Here is a 21,526-nt window from a genome sequence, read left to right as displayed (position 1 = left end):
GGACACTGGGACCGGGAGAGATGAAATGACTTCCTTCAGCTCACACTGCTCAACAGTAGACAGTCCAACGTCATTTGGCCTGGCTCTCGTCGTCCGTCCTCTCTGGATGCAAAGCTCTGGATTTCTGTGATTACCTGAAGCTTTATTAGTAAAAGAGTCGAATTCATTTGGTTTTGCCCTGGTGAAGATTCTGAAATTCTGTGTCTTTCATTAGGAAAACTTGAGCTTAAGCTGCCCTTTGGTGACAGCATTCACTCTGTATGTGAACAGGCCTCCCTCCTTGCATGACACACCCTTCCAGCCCAGAGAAGAGCAGAAGAGGCAGGTGTGATGGCCTCTGACCTTTGCCACATGTATCCAGCATGGCACGCTTATTTAATCTTTGAAAGAACAAATGCATAAATGAATGGCATTCTGCTTACACACTCCTCACTTGGTACATAACACACATGCTGATGATCTGTCTGTCTCTGCCTCCACTCTAAATTCCTTATGGGCAGGATTGTGTCTACTTCATCTCTGGACCCCAAAAAGCAGCCCAAAGTCTGGCACAAAGAGGGACCCCACAAATATTATAAATAAATATTTATAAATTATAATTAGATATCATAAAGAGGGGAAGACTTTGGAATTTATCTCTGGGCTTCAGTAAGACTTTTTCAAGTCCTGTGAATTTCACACCTCACTCAATAGCAGCAGCAACAACTAGTTTCAATAAGTGGTTTTATTACTTGTTAGATTTTACAAATTCTGATATTCGAACAGACTTCCACCTTAAAATTCTAAAACAACAAAGCGACCGTTGGAGGGGGTTTGATTTTTTTCCTTTTTTTTTTTTTTTTTTTTCTGTTTAGGACTATTCAAAGTAACAAATTTTTTTTTTCCTTTTTTTTTTTTACATTTTTGCTCTGGTCATAAATATACAGAGAAAAAGAGGGAGAGAAAAAATGAACAAGTCATCCAAAGTATGGAGATAAAACAGTATTCCTAAGGCACGTGGCAGTCTTTGAAAATACAGAAGCTCTAGCCAACTTAAATTATTTGTTTTTCCTCGCTCAGTCCACAAAACTGTACAGTGACACAAATGTTGTGTTGCAGATAGATCTTCCAAGTAATTCCAGTCCACAGAGCTGTGTCAGCCGGGGGTGGGGGGGCGCAATTATTTTCTTCCTCAGTTTCCAGGCGAGATCCTAAAATGTGGTTAGTTAGTTGCTCAAAGCCTCTATTTTAAAATACACTTGGAATTCAACTAAAGATAATTTCTTTTTTAAAGAAATTGTGGGGCGGGGGCAGAGGTGGGGTGCGGGGCCGAGAGTCATTAGAAAAGGTTGGTAAGAGTCGTTTGCGAGGGGCTGTGAGGCTCGTGGCCCTCCAGGTTGCCAGGCACAGAAGTTAAGACGGACGTCACAGTCGGCAGGGTGGGGCTAGTCAAGTCTGTGAGGGTGGTGGGCGTGCTGGAGGGGCTGAGCGAGGCGTTGGACAGCTCCGAGGCCGGCCCCGACGGAGTCCCTGTCTGCAGCGCCGCCTCCGTCGACTTGTCCACGCCCGTGTTTTCCTGCCGTAAGAGGTTGCGCCTGAACTTGGCCCGGGCGTTCTGAAACCAGACCTGCGTGGGGGAGAGGGAAGGGTTGGTCAGCGGAAGGCGGGGCGGGCAGGACCAGGAGACGAGCAGAGCATCGCCCCGACTGTTTAAGCCCAGAGATGCTAATGGGGGTTCTACCCGAATAGGGGTGGGGGTGAGGATTTATTTAAAAATCTGGCTAAGGACTTCCCTGGGGGTATCAGCCTTCCAATGCAGGGGACACACGTTTGATCCCTGGTTGGAGAGTCAGGGTCCCTTATACCTTGGGACATTAACTGACCCCCCCCCCCCAGTGCTGCAACTAAGACACAACATAGCCAAATAAATTTAAAAAAAAAAAATTTTTTTTTTAAAGGTCTGGCTGGCAATACTTTGTTCTTAATACAATAAAAACATCCTTTCCTCAAACTGCCTGTAATGGGGGTCTCCCCTTCTGTTAGAAGATTCCAGAGCTCAGCCCCACTCTCCAATATCGTAGCCACTAGCCACATGTGGCCACCCAGCACTTGAAATGAGCCTAGCCCCTAAACAGCTGGTTTGTAGCTGAGAACCATGTATCAGAATAGTAGAACCATATCAGAAGGAGGTAGAATATCTCAATGGTCACTTTTATTTTCATGAATATATTTTCTATTGGACAAAGTGGGCCAAACAAGATATAGCCTTACAATTAATGTTACAAGTTTCTTTTTGTTTTAACGAAGGTACTGGGAAATTTTCTATGTAAAATTATTATGTATGTGGCTCAGGTTGCATTTCTCTTCTGTTCTGGAAGATTCGCACAAACCAAATTTCCATCATTTTTCACCATGGTTGAGAGATTTTTCTCAGCAGTCGATTTTAAGCAGGCAAAAGATCCCACAAGTCCTTGTTGGTACCAATTTTCAAGTTTTTCATGGTAAGTCTGGGAAATACCAGAATGGGTGTAAAGAACACACAGGACTCAAGTCAGTAAACAATACTGCTCCTAATCCCCGCCACCATCACTCAGAGAAGGCACCCTGGACCACTGGGTTTCAGGTCTCCGGGCAGAGTGGGAACAACTGCCAGATTAAAGATCCCCCTCTCCCAACCTGCCCTCGTCCCAGCGTCCTTCATGGGGGAGGAGAGGGCAGCTACTGAGCTTGGTATGAAAAGAATGCCCGAGAGAGAATATGGGTTTGCTTTCATCTTTCCCTTGGCGCAGACACAGGCACACGTCCACGCCCACGCCATTGCACATGAGCCTGTACACAGGAAGCATCAAAACTTGTCCACAAAGCAGCACCCCCACCACCAGCAAACTGCACAGAGAGATCCCACTGTACCCTCAGGTCCTCAAAATGCTTTGGGAGAAGCCTAGATTCTCTAGGGGGGTGGGAGGTCCTAGCTTGCAAAGAAAAAAAGGCCAAAGGGCTGGGCGCCTTCACTTCCCTTTGTGTGAGGAAAACACTCACCAGAAACCTCCCCATAAAACAAAGGGGCTTAGGGAATTTTACAGATTCTGGGGTGTCCAGCTGCATATTTCCAGATGTGCCTGCATTTGCCTGTCTTCCCTGTGTCTCAGACAGGGATGGGAAGGGCCAACTCCTGGCCCCACCCTACCCTGGGGTCCACCCCAGGGAGGGGGGCCTGCAGCCTCCAACCCGTCTTTTTGGTGGCCTGATACCACTTGGGCTCAGTTTAAAAGCACAGCCTCAAGAATCCTGGGATAAGGAGAGAGATGGCCACTGTGAAGTTGGGAAACAAAGCTCTCTCCCATGCATGCTGGCTCTTTCCAGGAAGAAAGCACATTTTCCCCTGGCCTTCTGCCCAAAACAAGCCCATCACCTCTTCTGGGGGCTCACAAATAAGGACAGTGCTTCTAAGACCAGCCTCCAGAGGCACTGCTTGGGGTGGGGGCTTCTTCCCTGCTCAACCCACAGAAATCTGCAGAGGTGAGACTACGTGTCTGTCTGGGCCAGAGAATGACCAACAGAGAAAATGATGGAGGAAGTCCCCAGACACCCTCAGAGAGACGACGACTCCCCCAAAGTGTCATTGCAGACGGGGGAGACAAAGAAGGCTGGAGCCTTGATGCTCTTGCCATCATCCTATCCTAAGAGTGTGTGGCCCCATGAGTGCCCTGTGAGTCTGACTCTCCAAGCAGTAGCAGGAGCAGGAAGCCTGGCGGGGGGGTGGGGGTGGGGGCAGTGCATCGCCCATTGGTCTGGGGCTCCAAGCCCTTGGGAAGGGCTGGAACCAGTTAGTTGCTGGCTGTTTGCTATTGCTCCCGCGTTGCCCCTAACAGTGGTTTGTAAACAATGACACCATCTTTCACAACGGCCTTCTCTGCTTTACTGGATCTGAGGCACTGGGAATCTGGCGGATGAAAGTCAACAACTCAAGCAAAAGCCAGTTGCCGTGGGGGTTTATGTGGAGTTTGTTTCTCACCCTAAGCCAGGCGTCACCAGAATTCTCCGGGGTATTTTTTTTTTTTAATCCCCTCCCAAGAGGATATTAGAACAGGGACCCTGTCTAAGCCATCTTCATGTCCCTGGGGCTATCACACAGGGACTGGCAAAGATGAAGAGTCAAGTCATACGTACTGAGTTAATAGCAATACTAACAGATAACATTTACAGACCTCTTTGTGCCAGGCACCAGTCCCTCCTCTAACATGCACCATCACAGCTTATCTCCATGACAGGCCAAGTAGGGGGCTACTGTCATTATCCCCATTTTATAGACTGAAAACCAGAGAGGAGGCTCAGAGAGGCAGTCACTTGCCCAAGGTCACACGAAGGCCAAGCGGAGGTTAGGATTCAGGATGATCTGCCATTAAAAAGTCCATACTCTCCCTGCCACATGATCCTGAGTGAGTCAGCACGTGAGTGAATAAATGAATGAGTGAGTGAGTGAATAAACAGAAGCAACTGTAATGTAGTGGAAAGCACGCAGGTTGTAGCTTCATAACTCCAGCTGTGCTTCTGCCACTGACCAATCAAGTGACCTGTGCAAGTCTCCTACCTCGGGGTCTGCCTCAGTTTCCCTGTCTATACAGGAAGGGGGCTGGTCCGCACTACACCATCCCTATGGCCTCTTGGGGGTGCTAACAGGCTGCGACTCCAGGGCAACCGCAACAAGGAAGATGACCTGCTCTACCCACTCAGCCCTCTCTCTTCATCTCCCGGGGCGGGGGCGGGGTGGCTCAGTCGGTGCATAAGTCCCGGGTGAATGAGGTAGCCCACATGGCTGCGTACCCCCTCCTCAGATACCCACTGGCCCTGCAGGCTGTGCTTTGCCTCACAAATGCCCTTCTTCAGGATTCTTTCATCAAGGAGGCCAGGAGGGCCAGTGGGAAACCCTCTTTGCCCCACAAATCCCCTTCAGAACCACCACTAAGAAAACCAGCAGGAAGACCAAAGCTTCAAGCCCCGAAATGTCCACTGGCATTTTTTCATGACATGAAAACTAATGGCTGCACCCAAAGCATCTGACCAAAGATGGGACAAGTGGAAGTCTCCTCTGTCCATGGAATTCTCCAGGCAAGAATACTGGAGCAGGTAGCCATGCCCTCCTGCAGGGGATCTTCCCAAACCAGGGATTGAACCCAGGTCTCCTGCACTACAGGCAGATTCTTTACCATCTGAGCCACCAGGAAAGGGATGAATGTTACGTGAGGGAAAAAAAAGAATAATGAATCATATCCTCTGGTATCATAACTTCATAAAGCAAATAACAACAACCAGTATTATCCACTCACAAGGCAATGGCCAAGCAATGTTCTAAGCATTTCCCACATGTGAACTCCAGTTAGTGCCATATAAGGTTGACACTAATATTATGGTCAGGCGAGAAGAATGAGGCCCAGCCAAAGAGGCAGAGCTGAGAGGTGAGTCCCTGCAGGCTGGGCCCACAACCCCATCCACTACTTGGCCTCCAAACTGTACACCTGGACTATTGGTTTCTTGTGTCCTCATGAGGGTAATCTTCCCCTCTATTTTTCTAACCTTCCTGTATGGTGGGGCTATTTATAAACTTTAAAGAAAGTTTTCTTGAAAGAATAAAAAATGTGAGCAGTGGACTGGACATCATGACCCCTTGATTCCAGCTCCAGGGCTACAACTACTTTGCTGCGGGGCCTTGGACAAGTCCCTCTACATCTATGGGTTTCAGTTTCCTTTCTTCTAAAATGGGAGATTTGGACCAAATCATCTATAAAATTCCCTCCAACTTCAGCTGTCCGTTACCAGATCAAACACTCATAGTCCTGCACAAACGATGGGCAGAACAATGTTCACTCTCCCCATTTTACAGGTGGGGAAGCTGAGGCTCGATGAACTGAAGTCCTAGTTTAAACCTCACCTTCTCAGTAAAGCCACTCCTGACTACCACCCTCCCCAGGTCAGGGCCTCACATTTATGCTCTCATTGCACCCCTATATTTTTCCATCCTAGCACTTCTTCTATTTTATTTTTGTCAAGAGTTAAATGTGGCCAAAAACATTTAGGAAATGTTGGATTAGACAGCGCTGAATCTCCTCAAGAGTTCTCAATACGTGTACTAGTGCCAATGTCCTCTGATCACCAAGAGAAGAACACAGTCAGTCTGTAGCCTACTGCAAACTTATTTGGTCCTGGAAAGATATTTTAACTATGAGATATTTCAAATATATGGAAAAATATAGAGCTCAATCTTATCACCATTTTAATTATTTATACACTACCTTGCTGGACATTGTCTCCCCTCTGGACCATACAGTTCCAGCCAGGCCTGTTCACCGCTGGAGTCACCGCTGAAGTCACTGCTGAATACTCAGTACCTCATGCCCCGCCCAGAAGATGGCCCTCCGTGTATGTGTTGAAGTGAGTGAACAGAGGAAAGCTTGTATCCTCGGGTCTTGAGCTCTCACATAGGTTAGTGATGACTAATGTCATCTGAAGAATGTTTTTAAACTGTTGATGGTTAAAATGTATTTTCCTTCAAAGTCACACCCAGAACCCCTAGGGAGACCCTCACCCATCCAAATCCATCAGCTCACCAGCCCCTTCCCCAAGTCTACGGCACCATAATATTCTGTCTTCCTGACACCTCTCCAGGAGAAAAGAGAGGCAACAAGGAGGTGCATGGATGTGCTGAGGAGTGGTCTCCAAGAATTGGTAAAGCTTAACGTCTTAATGGACCTCTGTCCCAGTCACTTTGCTGACTGGTGACAAGTATTAAGGCTGTCCTGCTGTTGGTAGTGACAATTCTGAGCACATTTTATGCCCCTAGGGCTTTACAACAGAATTCCCACTTGCCTACCAAGACGGGGCATCCACGACTCACCCCTTCGCTAGTCTCCCTTCTGCACTGCTGCATTCGGCATTGCCCTAATAGCTTAGACAGTAAAGCATCCGCCTGCAATTCAGGAGATCCAGGTTCAATCCCTGGGTGAGGAAGATCCCCTGGAGGAGGAAATGGCAACCCGCTCCAGTATTCTTGCCTGGAGAATTCCATGGACAGAGGAGCCTGGCGGGCGACAGTCCATGGGGTTGAAAAAAGTTGGACACGACTGAGTGACTAACACACACACACTGCTGCATTCAGCAACTAGATCCAAGGGGAGGGGGCACTGAGAATCTCAATCCCTATACTATGCTATATTGGAAAAGCTCTGGAATCAGACCAATCCTGGTTTGACTCCTCTCATCATTTATTAGCTGTGAGACTCAGTGCAAGGATTTTAGCCTCTCTGAACCTCAGTTGTCTCATCTGCAAAATGAAGATCATTAAACTTTTAAATGTGTGCAAAAGGGAATGGTAGCCTGAACCGTGCTAGGTAAATGTGTATGAAATGTAGTATGTATTGAGTCCCTGATATGTACTTTATAAATTACCCATCATGTCATCTTATTTACTCCTTGCAACCACCTAGTGAAGCATTGTTATCATCCTCATTTTATAGCTGAAGCTCAGAGAGGTTAAGTCACTTGCTCATAACCATTCAGGGAGTCAGTGGGAGGACTGAGTCTGGACGTCATATCAGCTTCAAATTCCGGCAGGGATACTGCACCCCAGGCCCACCATGTTGATGGTGCTTATGTATTACAGATTCAGTAACAGCCCAGAACCCCATCCTACATCATCTACTTCTGGGAACACAGCCTCAACCTCAACCTGCCCCACCATGCAGACCACAACCTGCAGGGGGCACCCAAGGCCTAGCACCATTAAGCTGGTGTAGCCAGTGATGAGAAACCATTTCATGGGCACCTACTTTGTAGCAGCAGGCACCATGCTGGAGCCTTCCCATTCATTGTCTCAATTCTCAGGAATTCTCAAGGGGTGAACTATTATTATCTCCACTTCAAAGACAAGGATTTGGGGTCTGAGAGGAGACGTTAAAGTGTCCAAACCACATTGCTGCTATGTCAGAAAGGTGTTACCTTTCAAAGCCCCACAGGCTGCTTCGCCCCAAACTGCCCGCAGCTGGCCCATCAGTAGTCAGAACACCTGGGAGAACCCACCCTGCCAATACTGGTTCCTATATCCTCAAGTAAATCACTTCATCTCACTAGTTAAGCTTCTCATCTGCAAAATGAGCAGGAAAATATTAAGGTAAGGGAGATAGATGACTGACTAGAAAGATAATGCTTCGCAAAGTGCTGCATAATCATGACCCGCTGTGCCAGTAGGGAATATTAAGGATTTGTACAGGAGATTGGGAGAAAGGGGAGGAGGGAGAACAGTGGTCCAATGTGCCCTTCAGGTACAACTGTCCTCACCCCAGCGATGTTTAGGCTTTAAATGATACTCAGAGGCAGTCTCTGCTGGACTGGCTTAGAGGAGGAGCAATGCCCATTGATCAGATGGGCCTGGATTTGGATCCAGCTCTGCTACTTATCAGCAAAGTATGACCTCGGGCAAGTGAAAATCATTTGGGCCTCAGTGTTCTCATCTGTACAGGGAAGGAGAAGGGATCATGATGCCTGATAGAGGACTTGAGGAGTAAATGTATGTCACGAGCCTTTGAACACATAGTAGACACAGGAGACCACTCAAGTATATACTGATTAGTAGACATACCATAACTGTCAGTGGTTCTCTCTCTCTCTGTCAACTAGCCCCATGTCCTGGCTCTTACAAGTCCCCATGTGGAGAGGGCATGCAGGTGCTAACAGCCCTGGCTCAGGATTCTAGGGGAGGAGGGGCAAGCCTAGACCCAGGTCACCGAGGTGAACCTTTCCTCACACACAGGGTAGGTAACTGGTCTCTCCCCTGGTCTTCCACAGAATCCCTCCCCTCCCAGTTGATCACACTATGGGGAAACTAGTCATGGGTCAGTCTTGACACCTAACAGCTGAAATTTGTCAGGGCCAGGGCTGTGGCTCATCCATCTCTGGGTCCCTAGCACCTGATGTCAATAGGTATTTGGTCAGATGAAAGGTAACTATGCTGGAAATGGCAACACACTCCTAAATCAAGCCACCTGCCTTACCAAGGCTGAAAGAGACTGGCTCCTCATTCCACATTCAGACCCAACTACAGGTGCTTACTCTTTATTTCATTTAATCTGGATTAAGTGTGGAGATGTGTGTGCCCTAATGGTGCCCATTTTACAGATAAGAGAGCTATGGCTCAGAGAGAGTAGTTCATCCAAGACACACATCCAATTGAGTATAGGGACAGAAGGGAATCAGCTCTGCCTGACTTAAAGTCCCTGTTCCTGCCCCTGCCTGCTCCAAGGGCTTGATTCAGGTATCCTTTCCATGGAAAGGTGAGATTCACCAATTCACCATAAGGGCATCTTAGAAAGAAACGACTACTAACCAGAGAGAAGGTGGCGGCTGCAGATCCAGTCCAAATTCCCCCAGGGCTGAGGAACAGAGGGGGCACCAAGGAGGGTCCTCTGATCTAACCCCCAAAAGGAGAAGTCCGAGGGAAATGGACCAGCAGGACCCGAGATCCCAACGAGCGGGGACGCGGCAGGGTCCCCGCCTCTTCTCGAGCCCCGGCCAGAGAAACCCTTGGGCATCGCGGACCCAAACGCAACCGCAGGGCTAGCAGAGCTCTGGGGGGAGGGGGAGAGGGGCGGGCCTAAGAGGCGCAACGGCGTCCCATTGGCGGGCCCTCAGTTCCCTCCGCTACGTCACCGAACCGGCGAGACCAAGCTGCCCCAGACCCCACTCCCGGTGCGCCGCGCTGGGCGCCCGAAGTCCACGGTCTCCGGAGACCTGCGGATCCTCACCCGCGCCACAATCCCATCCTGCCACCTCTGTCACCCCCCCAAAAAAAATTTTTTTTAAGTCCTAACAGACTCGCGGGAAAACTTAGGGTGGCTTCACAGCCTTCAGGGTCATCATCAACCCTCATCTACCGGTGTTGCCACCCACCCCCGGGCCCTCAGTCCTCAAAGACTTGGGGGCTGGAAGTTGGGTCAGACTGGCCTGCACTCAAATCCCAGCACCACCCCTCCTATTACGAGACCACAGACTGATCACTTCTTCTCTCGATTTTCTTACCTCAAAACGTGCGTTGTTATCCCTACAATCACATGGTCTGAGGAATAAACTGGTTAAACCGGCTATAAAGGGAGATATTCTCCCACCTTATTATACAGATGAGGAAACTGAAGTCCAGCCACCAGAATAATCGTTTATACTATTTAATATGTTAACTGATGAATCTAGTTAATGTTACTCTCACCCACCATCCACTGAGTGGTAAAGCGCCAGCTACCGTGATAGGCACTTACATTATCTCAATAGCTCCTGTAATGTAGATAATTTTTGTGCCCATTTTATACATAAAGAAACTGAGGCTCAGAGGGGTTAAGTGGTTTAAGGCCTCGGATCACGGAAATGAGTAAGAGGAGGAGCTGAAGATTTAAAAATTGGTGACCCAGGACACTGTCACGAATTTGGGTCACCCTGGACTCCCCAAAGGAGGTTCTTAACATCTTTGAGGGGATGGAGGGACCCTCAGGAAGTCTGGTGAAAGCTCTGGATCCTCTCTATCCAGAGAGCACGCTCACATACAAGCGCAAGGCTGCTCAGTTTCAGAGGCACCCATCTACTTCCACCCAGGGGATCTGCCCTAACCCCTCTCCCTTACCAAACCTTGCTTCTGGGCGAGTCTAAGAAACAACAAAGAAACAGAAGGAAAATCCAGAGAGAGACAGAAAGAAAGAGAGAAACTAGAGAGAGCAAGTGAGGAGCAAGAAGCAGAAGGAGGAAAGGGCCAACAGCAGTTGCCTTGGACAGGCATCGTATAAGGGGCCACGGCGGGGAGGGAAGCTGTGGAGTTATCTGAAATGTTTGAACCTTTTACAACATGAACATATTTGTGTGTCACTTGAGTAATAAATAGCAACTAAGAATTGCTTACAAGACAGAAAAGAGACTGTGTAGACAAAGACGACAGAGGGACACACAGACACAAAACAGAAACACTGAGGAACAAAAACTGGAGGAGAGAGAAGACCTCAGAGTAAGGGCGGGGTGGGGGTGGGGGTGGGGGTGGGGGGGGGGTGTGCTTGAAATACAGCCAGAGATAGACTGAAAAGATGGAGAAAAAGAACAGGGAAAGATAAAGAGATAGGCGGACATAGAACGCAAGGTCCTTTCGCAGCCCACAGCCGCTGTGGGGTTCCACCTCAGGTCCTGACGCCACCGAGGCCCCCACCCTTAGCCCCGGCCCGGCTGACCTGCAGGACCCGCTTGGTGAGGCCTGTCTTTTGCGCGAGCTGCTTCAAGTCCTTGGCGTCGGGGTTGTGGTTAATGGCAAAGTAAGACTTCATGGTCCGAAGCTGGTGGTGCTTGAAGGAGGTGCGCATGCGCTTCGTCTTCTGGCTGCTCGGGTACGGCTGGTCTCGGTCCAGGTGCTCCGCATCGTTCTCGTTGCAGCTCAGGGCTGGGGAGGGAAGGCAGAGGCCAAAGCTGAACCTCCTGGCCCGGCCCCCCCACTACACTGCCAAGTCCACACCCACCCCACGCTCCGCCAAATGTTTCTAGCCTCAGGACCCCACTGCGGGTGCCGCACCCCGCTGAGATGGAGATATGATCCCATTTTATAGATTTATAGGGGAATTTGAGGTTGAGCCATCAGTCCAGGGTCTCTCAGCTAGGAAATGCTGGATTCAAACCCAGCTCTAGGAAATTCCAAAAAACATTCTGAGCCATCATGTTACAATAAAAATAGTAATGACAACAACTTCTCAATGACATTCAACTCCACAAGATGTGCTAATGGGCTTTACATGCACATTTTCATCCTCAAAACAACCTTTTGAGCCAAGCATTATTTCCTCCCTTTTTACAGATGTTGAAATTGAGGCTCCTAAAGGGAAATCACTTGACCTTGGACACAGCAGGCCCATTATCTTCCCGCTTCTCCCTGAACTCCTAAGGAGAAATGCAGTCTGCAGTCTTCCCTGCCCCTTGCTCCCACACAGTGTCAGGGGCAGGCACCTAGAAGTCATAGACTTCCACTCACATTCCAAACCCTCCACTCACTTTCATCTCTCCGTTCCCACACCCAAAGTACTGTAGGACCCCTTAGCCCTGGGCCAGAAGTGCTGGGCTGGAGGTTGGAAATTGTATTTTGTAGCTTCATCCTCACCACTCCTGTGAGGCAGCCACTTCTCAGTTTTACAAACGAGATGAATGAGGCAGATAGGTAGAGAGGTTAAGCGATCTTTGGAAATTTCGAGGAGTGGCACGTACTTAGCCAGTAAGGAAAGGAAGTTGGAGGAAGAAATGAACATGTATTCCACACCCAGGGTACACCTTTGGCCCTATATACACGAGGCGGGGGCGGGAGGTGGGGTAGGGGGGAGGGCTTCACTACTGCTCCAAGAGTTGACTATTGCTATTCACCCCATTTTAAAGATGAGGAAACTAACACAAACGGAAATGAAGCCACACCATTGGTTAAGGCTGAGCCTAGATTCAACACTGCAGTTCTTGCCTCCTTGCTGTTTCTTTCCCCTACACCACAAAGGCTGGCAAAGATGAAGCATGACTCTTTGGGGAGCGTGTCCCTATCCAGAAGGGGCCCAGCTGGGGCTGCCAATGCCTGGAAGGCACTGGGGGTGGGGGATAGGGATGGAAACCTCAGGCCTCAGAAAGTTGCTTAGCAACCTGGTGGCTGATGGGGACATGCAGGACCCCTCTCCAAGATCCCCTCAATACATCCTGAGCCATCCCACATATAAGATCTTAGTTTGGGGAATACCTCATAGGAGATTAATTCAGTCCCCCCTAAAGTGGGCAGCTGGGAATATATCTCCTATTTCATGCCCATAATAGAGCTGCCCATAATAGAGCTGCAGATTTAGCAAATAAAAATACAGGTTTTCTAGTTAAATTTGAATCGCACATTAAACAATGAACAATTCCTTAGAATGATATCTGAAATATTGCATGGGACATATCTGTACTGAAAATTAATCTGTCGTTTGCCAAAAACTCAAATATTGCACTGTATACACTTATACTAAAAAAAATTATTCATTGAATTAAAATTCAAATGTTGTGTGGGATACACTTACACGAAAAAAAATGTATTTTTCCTTTATTTAAAAATGTTGTAAGAGATACACTTACACTAAAAAAAAATAAAAAAATTTTGTCGCTTACCCAAAATTAAAATTTAACTGGGAGTCCTGCATTTTATCTGGCAATACTACCTCAGAAGCACTCCTGCTCCCCTGGTGGCCTACTCCTCCCCTGCCCAACTGAGGAGTAATGCCTTGCAGAAAAAGTGTGCAAGATGCAGGTCTTATCCCTAACCTTGAAGTTGTCAGCAAGGGGCTACACTTCCTAAAGGCCCCTTCCCACAGGCAACCAGGCACCCATGTTCTCCAGCTGGGCTTTACTCTCACTGAGGGCACCCAGAGTAAAGAATGGGGATCCAGCAATTTAAAGGGGATCAGAGAATGACTCCAAACGGGATCCATGGAAACTGCCCTGCCCCCTGCTGTGGGGAGAGACCCACTTCTTGCCCCTAGTCCCCAGCTCCACAGGGGGTAGGGGGCATGGGGGGTAGGGCAGGCCTCCCCACAAGGGATCTCTGGGCCCATTCCTCCGCCCAGTCCCTGCCTGGGCCTTGCTGCTGTTAATGAGCTCCATGGGGACCCTGGCGCCCCACGCACCCAAGGGACGTGCCCTGAGCTCGGCCTAGATGGGGGGGGGGGGGATGGTGGTTGGGGGAGGAAGAAGGAAAGGGCAGAGAAAGGAGAAAAAGAGACAGATGTAGAAAAAAGAGAGAATGGAGAGAAAAGGAGAGATGGGGGCGGGGGGGGGGGGGGGGGGGATGGGGGAAGATGGGCAGAGCCAGGAAAAAAGAGGAGAGGGAGAGAAAAAGAAAGCAGTGGATATGGAAGAACCAGAGAAAGACAGCTACAAAGACAGAAAAAAATCAGGAGAGATAGAGAGAGAGCCAGAGAGGTCACCAAGGCCCAGAAATAGTAGGGATGCAGTGTGGTGAAGGGTCCAGGTTAAGGAACTGAGTCCCGGTCTGGGAAAGGCCGGGTCCCTTTGGCGTGGCTTTTTCAAAGCCGTTACAGGCCGGGTAGGGATGAAAAGGGGAAGGAGGAAAAAGGAGGGGAGGGCAGAAAAGAACTCGGCCCAAGGTAGGGAGGCCCAGGCAGGCCAGCAGCAGGGGCAGGGGACTGCACTAGGGGCAAAGGAGCGGCTGTTGGGCCCAGATTCGGTTGCTGCCCCAAGTTCCCTCACTCTGGCCCCCAGCTTCCCGGCCCGGTGGAGATTCCCCAGGATCGGATCGGGGAGGAGCAAGGGGATGAGGGGAGGGGGAGAACCAAGCTTTCTCTCTCTCTCTCTTTTTTTTTTTTCCTCTCAATTAGGCCGATTCAATGGAGCTAAAGAGCTCGTAAAATCATGAATAATTTACTCGTGATCTGTTATTAACCCATCGGGTTTCGAGCTCTTGTCGCTGGGACTGAACCTGTAATCAAATCTGACTTCGCCTCATTTTACTAAAGACGAGATTGTAGGTTCAATTGTCTAAATAATGGATTGGAATCAAATCAGTAATTACGCCGCCAGGCGCGCGCGCGCGCGCGCGCGCACACACACACACACACACACACACACACACACACACACAAAGCTGGGGCTGGGGGAGAACTGGGCATCCGGCCGGTCCGCGCGGGACTCCCGTGGCCGCGGCGCCCAAACTCGGACGCAAAGCGCAGAGTCCGGGGCCCCTGACCGGCTCCGGCCGCCTTGCCGCGCCTGGGGCCGGGGTGGGGTAGGTTTCAGTTCCGCCTCCGGGACCTGAGCTAAGATCTCGGACCAGAGGGGCTGCCAGAAGAGGGCCAGCCGCGGTGGCCACCGCCCCGGAAGGACTTTCCGACCCTGCGGGCCCCGCCGTTCTAACTGTCCTTCCCTAAGCGAGGGCCGGACGCACCGACGGCGCCCCCTCTCACTCTGCCCGAGCTCACTGCCCGGTAGTAAGGTGCCGCTGCTCCTCCACCGACTGTCCCCCACAGAGATGAGCTTTCCAGGGGGTTCATGTGGCTGGGCCCCTGGGTGTAGAACACTCACACCGACAAGCTCGAGTCCTCACAATCGGAATCACGCACGCGCACACACACACACACGCACACACACTTGCCCAGACATACCACCGAAATCACAAGCTCCACAGGGCCCTCTTTCCAGTCCCAACAGCCCGAGGCCCACACTGTGGCCCTTTCTCTTCAACGGGAGCAGGGAGGGGAGAGGGAGACCTGGTCGGGGAGGCGCCCCGATTTCTCAGTCTAGTCTGGGGAGCCCGGAATAAGCAATCTGCACAGCCGCGGGCAGCGCGCCTTGCTCGGGTTCCACCAGCTTAGAAAGCCCCAGCCAAGGCCAGAGACACGAACACCGGAATGGAGAAAGAGACAGGAACTGAGAAACTTGGAGACACACGCAGAGAAAGAAAGGGGAGCCTAGAGACCCGAAAGGAGAAAAAAAGAGACAGGGACCAAAGAGAAAAGGAGAAGGCATGTGTGGGGCACACTTGCAGAGGTGCCAGCTTCTCTGAGACTCAGCCTCCAGCCACATCTTGCTCTGAGTTGCGCGGCCTCCTCAGGGAAGGTGGAGGAGCAGCAAAAAGCACAAATAAATCACTGTACCGTCTACCTTTCCATTGCAAACCTGTCTGCCCAGGGAAAACATAATCCTGCTCCCCACCCATCAGGAGCCCTGTGGCCCAGCCCGCCTGCTGCTTTCTACTGGAGGCCGACCGCACTTGATAAATAGACCCGCTTTGTTTTGGAGAACCAGATCTGGACTCAGGATAGTCTGTTCAGGGTTGAGGGTGACCGAGGGATGCAAGTTTTAGAAAGCCGCATCTCTTACAGAGCTTTCAACAAATCTTAAATCTGCCTTGCAGACCTCGCTGCAGCCACCTCACCATTTACCAGACTGGGGGCTGTATTTTCGTCCCAGCTCCGCACACCAAGACATGCCCCATGATCACCCAACAAACAACTTCGTTGGAGCGAACAGAGGACCCCCACCCACCTATCATTCTCCACCCCCTGCCCATGCCAGCTCAGATTTTTAAGGATGAAAATAATCCTGACTTCTTCCCCACCACAGCCCTCTCCGCACAGTTCAGGGGTTTGGTTTTGTTTCCACTTGCGCATTAGACTAAGGGGAAAAGGAGGAAGAAAACAAAGTCTCTGAATCCGATTCTGTCACAAACGAAAGAAAGAAAGTAATTGCAAATAAACTCTATCAAGTTCAGAAGCCCAGGGAGTCATAAACCTTCCCGGCCGTGCAGATTTCGGGCAGATGTTGACGGGCCTCAGAACCGCTGCAGCTGTCCCGAGCTAGGAGGGACGTGGGAGGGGGCAGAGCCTCTCCTGGAACGACCCAGGGTTCAAAGACGCCGGAAATGCGAAACAAGTCCTCCACCCCAACCCGGCGCAAAGCCAGGCCTTCCCGGTCCCATCCTGGGACGCCAGCTTTGGAGGGTCGCAGCTCTTATCTCGGCGCCCCGCTGTCACCCAGAACTCGGAAGAAGAACGGGGGTGGGGAGGGTGACGGAGACCTGGTGGAGCAGGAGGATCGGGCAGGACACTACAACTCGCTTTCGCTCAAGAGGCTCCTGGGCCCAAGTTTCCCGAGCCTGCCGCCCACAGCACACTTTACACGACCTGGCCGCAAGCCAGGCCAAGCTCGGTGGCCCCGGGCCACCGCCAGTCCTTTCTATTGGGACCCCCGCCGCTCGGCCTCACTCATCCATCGCCCCAGATCCTCTCCCTCAGCCACACCACCCTACAGCCTGTGTGGTGTCGGCTCTGCCATGCTTTCTCGATACTTGGACTTTCTGCTCAGCCAAGTGGGTAAAAGGCCCAAGACAAAAACCCTCTAAAAGATTCCTCGGCTTCGAGGTACTGCATCAGGAGCATCCAGACCACTCCAGCCGAGGGCGCACAGGCTGGAGCGCAGGGAGCTAACGGCGCTTCTGCCAGGTCATCTGGTGGGCCTGGGGAAGCCAAAGCCCAGAGTGCCCAGAGTGACAGAAGCAAACGTGTACAGCACACTGAAATTCACTTTGCTCTCAGCCTCGGACTCCGTGCACCTTCCCTCAACCCGTCGGGGCGCGCTCGCGGCTCCTCGCACTCACCAGCGTTGTAGGCGGCCAGATCCGCCCCAGGCCCGGGGCTCTTGCGCTTCCTCGGCCGCCCCTTCTGCACCGTGCCCACGCCATTGTAGTAGGGAAGACCCAGAGGGTTGGCCCCGGCTGCACCCAGCCCAGCGCTCTTGGCCGCTGCGGCTGCCGCAGCTGCAGCTGCCACGTCGGCGTGGTTGAAGTGCGCGGGGTACTCGCCCTGCAGCAGCGCCTCGAAGTGCAAGCGGCAGTAGACCAGGCTGTCCTTCATGCCGAAGTGGTCACCCGTGGTCAGCATCTTGTTGCACGTGGTACACGTGAAGCAGTTGAGGTGATAAACCAAGTCCCGAGCTCGCATCACCATCTCCGAGGCCGAGATGCCCAAGTGGCAGCGGGCGCAGCGCTGCACAGAGAACCGCCTGTAGGGACCATCGAGGGAGGGACTGTGGGGACACACGGTTGGGTACCCCCCATATCCCTCCTCCAGATACCGCTGCTACCGCTGGCAGAAATCCACTCAAGATGGGCAACCGGGTCTTAATGTGGAGGATGGGGCAAGAGGGAACTAGATTTTGGCCCAGATCTGGTCCTACCTTGAAACATAGTTTCCCTTAACCATTTCCGTGTCTACAAAGGCTTTACTTTACCCAGAGTCTGAGCAAGCCCTAGGAAAGCTTTGCTGGGGAGTAAGGGAAACTTCCCATTAATCCCTTCCTCAGTCTCTACCCCTGCCCTCCACACCAGTGCCTGGGCATCCTACAGACCTTTGTAATTCCTAGGAAAGGGAGACAGGGAGAAAAAGACAGGGGCAGGGGAAGGGGAGGTGGGGTTGAAATAAGCAGACCTAACCCTAAACCAGGAGAAGAGAACCAAGGAGCCTGGAGCCTGCCTGTTAGTGATTCCGGTTCTTCAATCCTGACCAGCTTTCACTCCCATCTCCAGGAAAGACCCGGAAATGCACCCAATCTGATCCCCAGCTCTCTCTCCAACTTTGTTCCACACCAGTCCAGACTGCCTGGGTCTGGGGGTGCCTGTTTCAGTTCCCCCCAGTTGACCCAAGAAACTTCAAAGGGAGAAGGGTTCTCAACTCAAGCTTATTTTTGGTCTAAGCTAAAAAGAGGGCAGCTTCTGCTTTTCTCTGGGTCTCCACCGACACTTCACAGATCTTTCCAAGAGTTATTGTTGCTTAAAAAGGATGTCAGTCAATTTGTACTGGCTTGGAGAAGGGGTGAAACTACGTAGGGAACCCTCCCTTGGGACAAGACTGGATCTGAGACCAGGGGTCCTGGCTGCCCCGGGAGGTGGGTCCCGAGCTGGGGGCTACCTGTAGTAGTCTTCCTTGCAGTAGATGCTTCCATCCTTGCTGAAGCAGGTGAGCTCCGACTCCAGGTTGAGCTTGCACTCGCAGCACTTGAGGCAGCGCATGTGCCACTGCTTGTCCACCGCCAGCAGGTAGTAGCGGTCGGAGATCTTGCCCCCGCAGCCGGCGCACAGCGCAGCGCGGTCACTGCTGATGGACGGCATGGTCTGCGGAGGGAGGGAGGCGCGAGACCGCAGCGCCTGCGTCAGCCTGCCGACCCCACCGCCGCCGCGCCGCGGGGAAACAGGCACGCACCCACGCTCCCTCGGTGGCTCCAGCTAGCCCTAAACGCAGCGGGGTGGCTGCCAGGGTGTGTGGTGGGCTTCCTCCACGCCAAAAGGCCCCTATCCAAGGCGCTCAGAACCCAGGTTCGCCCATGCAGCCCAAGTCGTTGCAGGCCCGGGACCGGCTGCTGGCCTGGATAGACCTTCCTCCTAACTTTCCCCCCTTCCTGTCCCCTCTGCTCTTTTCCCGAAGGGCTCATGCTTCGTTGAGGGACTGGGGGCAGTCGTGGCTACTTCAGCCAAGCCCTCCAAAGCTGTCCCCAAACTGTTTCTTAAAGGAGCCACTCTGCTGGGCCCCAAGAAAAGGGATAAGATGACCATTATAAAAGTCACCCTCCACCCAGACTCCTCTCCAGAGACTAGGTCGAGTTCTTGGCCCCTAACCCCAGTGATCTCTGAATTCTTAAGTCGGAGGCTTAGGCCAGGGCAAATAGCGCGCGGCTACCTCCTCCGCCACATTGGCTGGGGCCCTCCTAGGTCCTGAGAGAGGGTGAGTGGGGTGCACGGGCACCCTCAAAGTCTCACAACGCAGGACAGGCCCAATCCAAATCCTCTCCTAACCAAACTGACAGGCTGAGTGGGTACAGCTCCGGAAGAAGAGCTTGGAAGCAGAAGCACTGGGGCTGCTGTTCTCGCTTTCCAAGCAGAGACGCTTCGCTGCTGCTCCCTACCTCCTTGGCCTCTAAAGGTCACTGCGGGGCCTGGCTTGGGCAGTGTCTGTTTTTCTGGCCCCCAGGGAGGTCGGAGGCAAGGAATTGGCTATTTGGGGCTGGGCTGGTGGAGCCAGGTGTGGAGATTCGAATGGACTCTCTTTCCACAAGAACCAGGCCAGAGCCTGAACGGCCAGCCCTAACCGGGCCGAGAGAGGCCAGCCAGGAGGCCCCAGATGCGAACAACGAAGAGCGCTGGCCTGGAAGACTTCGACCTCTGAAATTGCGCTGGGACGGGAACCCCGATTGCCAGGAGGCGGAGAGTAGCTCCAGTCGGCTGGAGACCCCGGTGCTGCCGGGTTGGTTCGTCCTTCCCCGCGCCGAAGGCGGCCAGAGCCGAGGGCTGGAGGAGAGCGCAGGGTTGGCGACCAAAGAGCCCCTTGGAGTGAGAAGAGAGCCATTGGGCCGCGGGTAGGACTTCGCTCCCACTTCGGAAGAAATGCTCTCTTCCACCTTTAGGGTCTGAAATTTCGGTCTCAACCTTGTTTCCCTCCTCCGCCCCAGCAGCGGGGCTTCCCATGAGCCGGGAGCTCCGGGCCTTGCATCCTGTTCGCAGATCCCCAGCGTCCAGTCCCGCGCGGCACGAAGGACACTCCCCAAAGTGCCCCCAAACTTAGGAGAGCAAAGGCGCAGACCGATCCGGCCGCGTCCCAGCTTCTGGCCCGGACCCCGCAGCCGTGCGCCTACCGTCTCCGTGTCGCCGCGGTCGATGGCGGAGCTGATGGCGGGAGCCTCGCTCTTGGCCCTGCGGTCCATCTCGTCGATGACCCCGTGCACCTCGGGGCCCGACAGGCTGTGGAACAGCATCGCGGCGGGACCGGCGGGGCCGGGGGCGCGGCTCCTCCGCGGGAGGGCTTGCCCCCCGCCTCAGTTGCCTGGCGCTCCCCGCGCTAACGGGCCCGGTGCATCGCCACCGCGGCCCCGGCCCCGCCCGAGCTCGGCTGTGCCCCCAGGCCGGGCTCTGGGCCCCGGGCGCCCGCGGGCCAGGACGCCTCCCGCCGAGGCGCGGGGGCAGCTACATCGCGGGGCGCCTGGGCGGCGGCGCCAAAGCCAGGGTCACAAGGGCACGGGGCGGGTGGGGGAGGAGGTGGGGTGCGGGAGGGGGCAGGAGACCAGGGCAGAGGTCGGCCCCCGCCGCGGGCGCTTTCACGCCGCGGGCATCGCCCGCCCGGCTTCGGCGCCCCGGGCGCAAAGCAGGAGCGCAAACTCTGCCCGAGGCGGCGACGGCTGCGGTCGGGGCTCACTGGGGAGCGACTAGGTGCCCGCGGCGGCCCAGCTGCCTGGACCTCTCCCCTCCCCGGGGTGTGCCCCCAGCCCAAGGCGACCCGCTTAGGCGCTGGGTCGGCTATGGGAGTAGGGGTTTCTCCGGAGCCAGCGAGCCGAGCGGAGACACCAGGAGAATTGAAGAGGAGGAGGAAGAGGAGGAGGCGGAGGTGGAGGAGGAGGAGAAAAAGGAGGAGGAGCGGAGCGGGAGGAGGAGCCGCCGGCCGCGGGCCCCGCCGCGCGCAGCGCTCTCCCAGAGCGCGCCGAGCCCAGCCCCGGCTCTGCAGTCCGCGCCAGCCAAGCGTCCGCGCCTTTTCTACAGCCGCGCCTGACATCACGTCCTGCCGCTGCGCCATTGGCCGCCCGGCGCCCCGGGCCCCGGCAGCGCGTGCTCTGGGAAGGCGGGAGACCCGAGAGGGAGGGGACCCGCAAGAGGAGGAGAGGAGCGAAGAGATGGTGGGAGCTGGTGGGCGAGGCTGGGGGGCGGGGGCGGGAGCCAGCGAGGGAGGAGGGGGAGCGCGGGGTTTGGAGTTTTAAGCTACAAACAGTTTGCTGCGATTTTCTTCGGGAAGGAAAACTAAACCTTCTCTCCCCGCCGTCTCCATCCTAAGAAGGCGCAGCCGCCAGAAGATGCTTGAGGAAGGGCTCCCTCGGGTAATCCCTCGGCCCGGAGCCGCCCCTCGGGCACCGGCTGGGGAGGCCTGGGAAGACCAGCCTGAAGCAGAGCTCGGGGAGCCTTCGGCCGCTTCCCGCCGAG

At 53.3% G+C, this 21,526-nt stretch overlaps 1 protein-coding gene across 1 annotated transcript; it reads right to left on the bottom strand.

The window, feature by feature from the left end:
* Positions 1 to 1,318: 1,318 nt before the first annotated feature.
* Positions 1,319 to 20,313, bottom strand: LHX2 (LIM homeobox 2). Its single transcript, XM_052649359.1, has 5 exons — positions 20,194 to 20,313; positions 18,477 to 18,679; positions 17,168 to 17,571; positions 11,232 to 11,437; positions 1,319 to 1,606 (listed from the first exon to the last, which is right to left on the bottom strand). The coding sequence occupies exons 1-5, from the start codon at positions 20,311 to 20,313 to the stop codon at positions 1,319 to 1,321; spliced, it is 1,221 nt and encodes a 406-aa protein (XP_052505319.1).
* Between the last annotated feature and the right edge of the window lie 1,213 nt (positions 20,314 to 21,526).

Source organism: Budorcas taxicolor, chromosome 11 (genome assembly GCF_023091745.1).
Source record: "Budorcas taxicolor isolate Tak-1 chromosome 11, Takin1.1, whole genome shotgun sequence".
Classification (NCBI taxonomy): Eukaryota; Metazoa; Chordata; class Mammalia; order Artiodactyla; family Bovidae; genus Budorcas; species Budorcas taxicolor.
Note: the sequence above shows the minus strand (reverse complement) of the source record. Positions and strands in the feature narration are given on the sequence as shown.

Bases quoted from the DNA above. Each gene is read 5' to 3' on its own strand.
- LHX2 (XM_052649359.1), bottom strand. From the start codon at position 20,313: ATGCTGTTCCACAGCCTGTCGGGCCCCGAGGTGCACGGGGTCATCGAC. The intron at 17,572-18,476 runs GTAGCCCCCAGC...TGGTCCCTACAG, and splicing joins TGCAAGGAAGACTACTACAG to GCGGTTCTCTGTGCAGCGCT. The intron at 11,438-17,167 runs GTGAGTGCGAGG...TTCCCTCCCCAG, and splicing joins TCTGGCCGCCTACAACGCTG to CCCTGAGCTGCAACGAGAAC.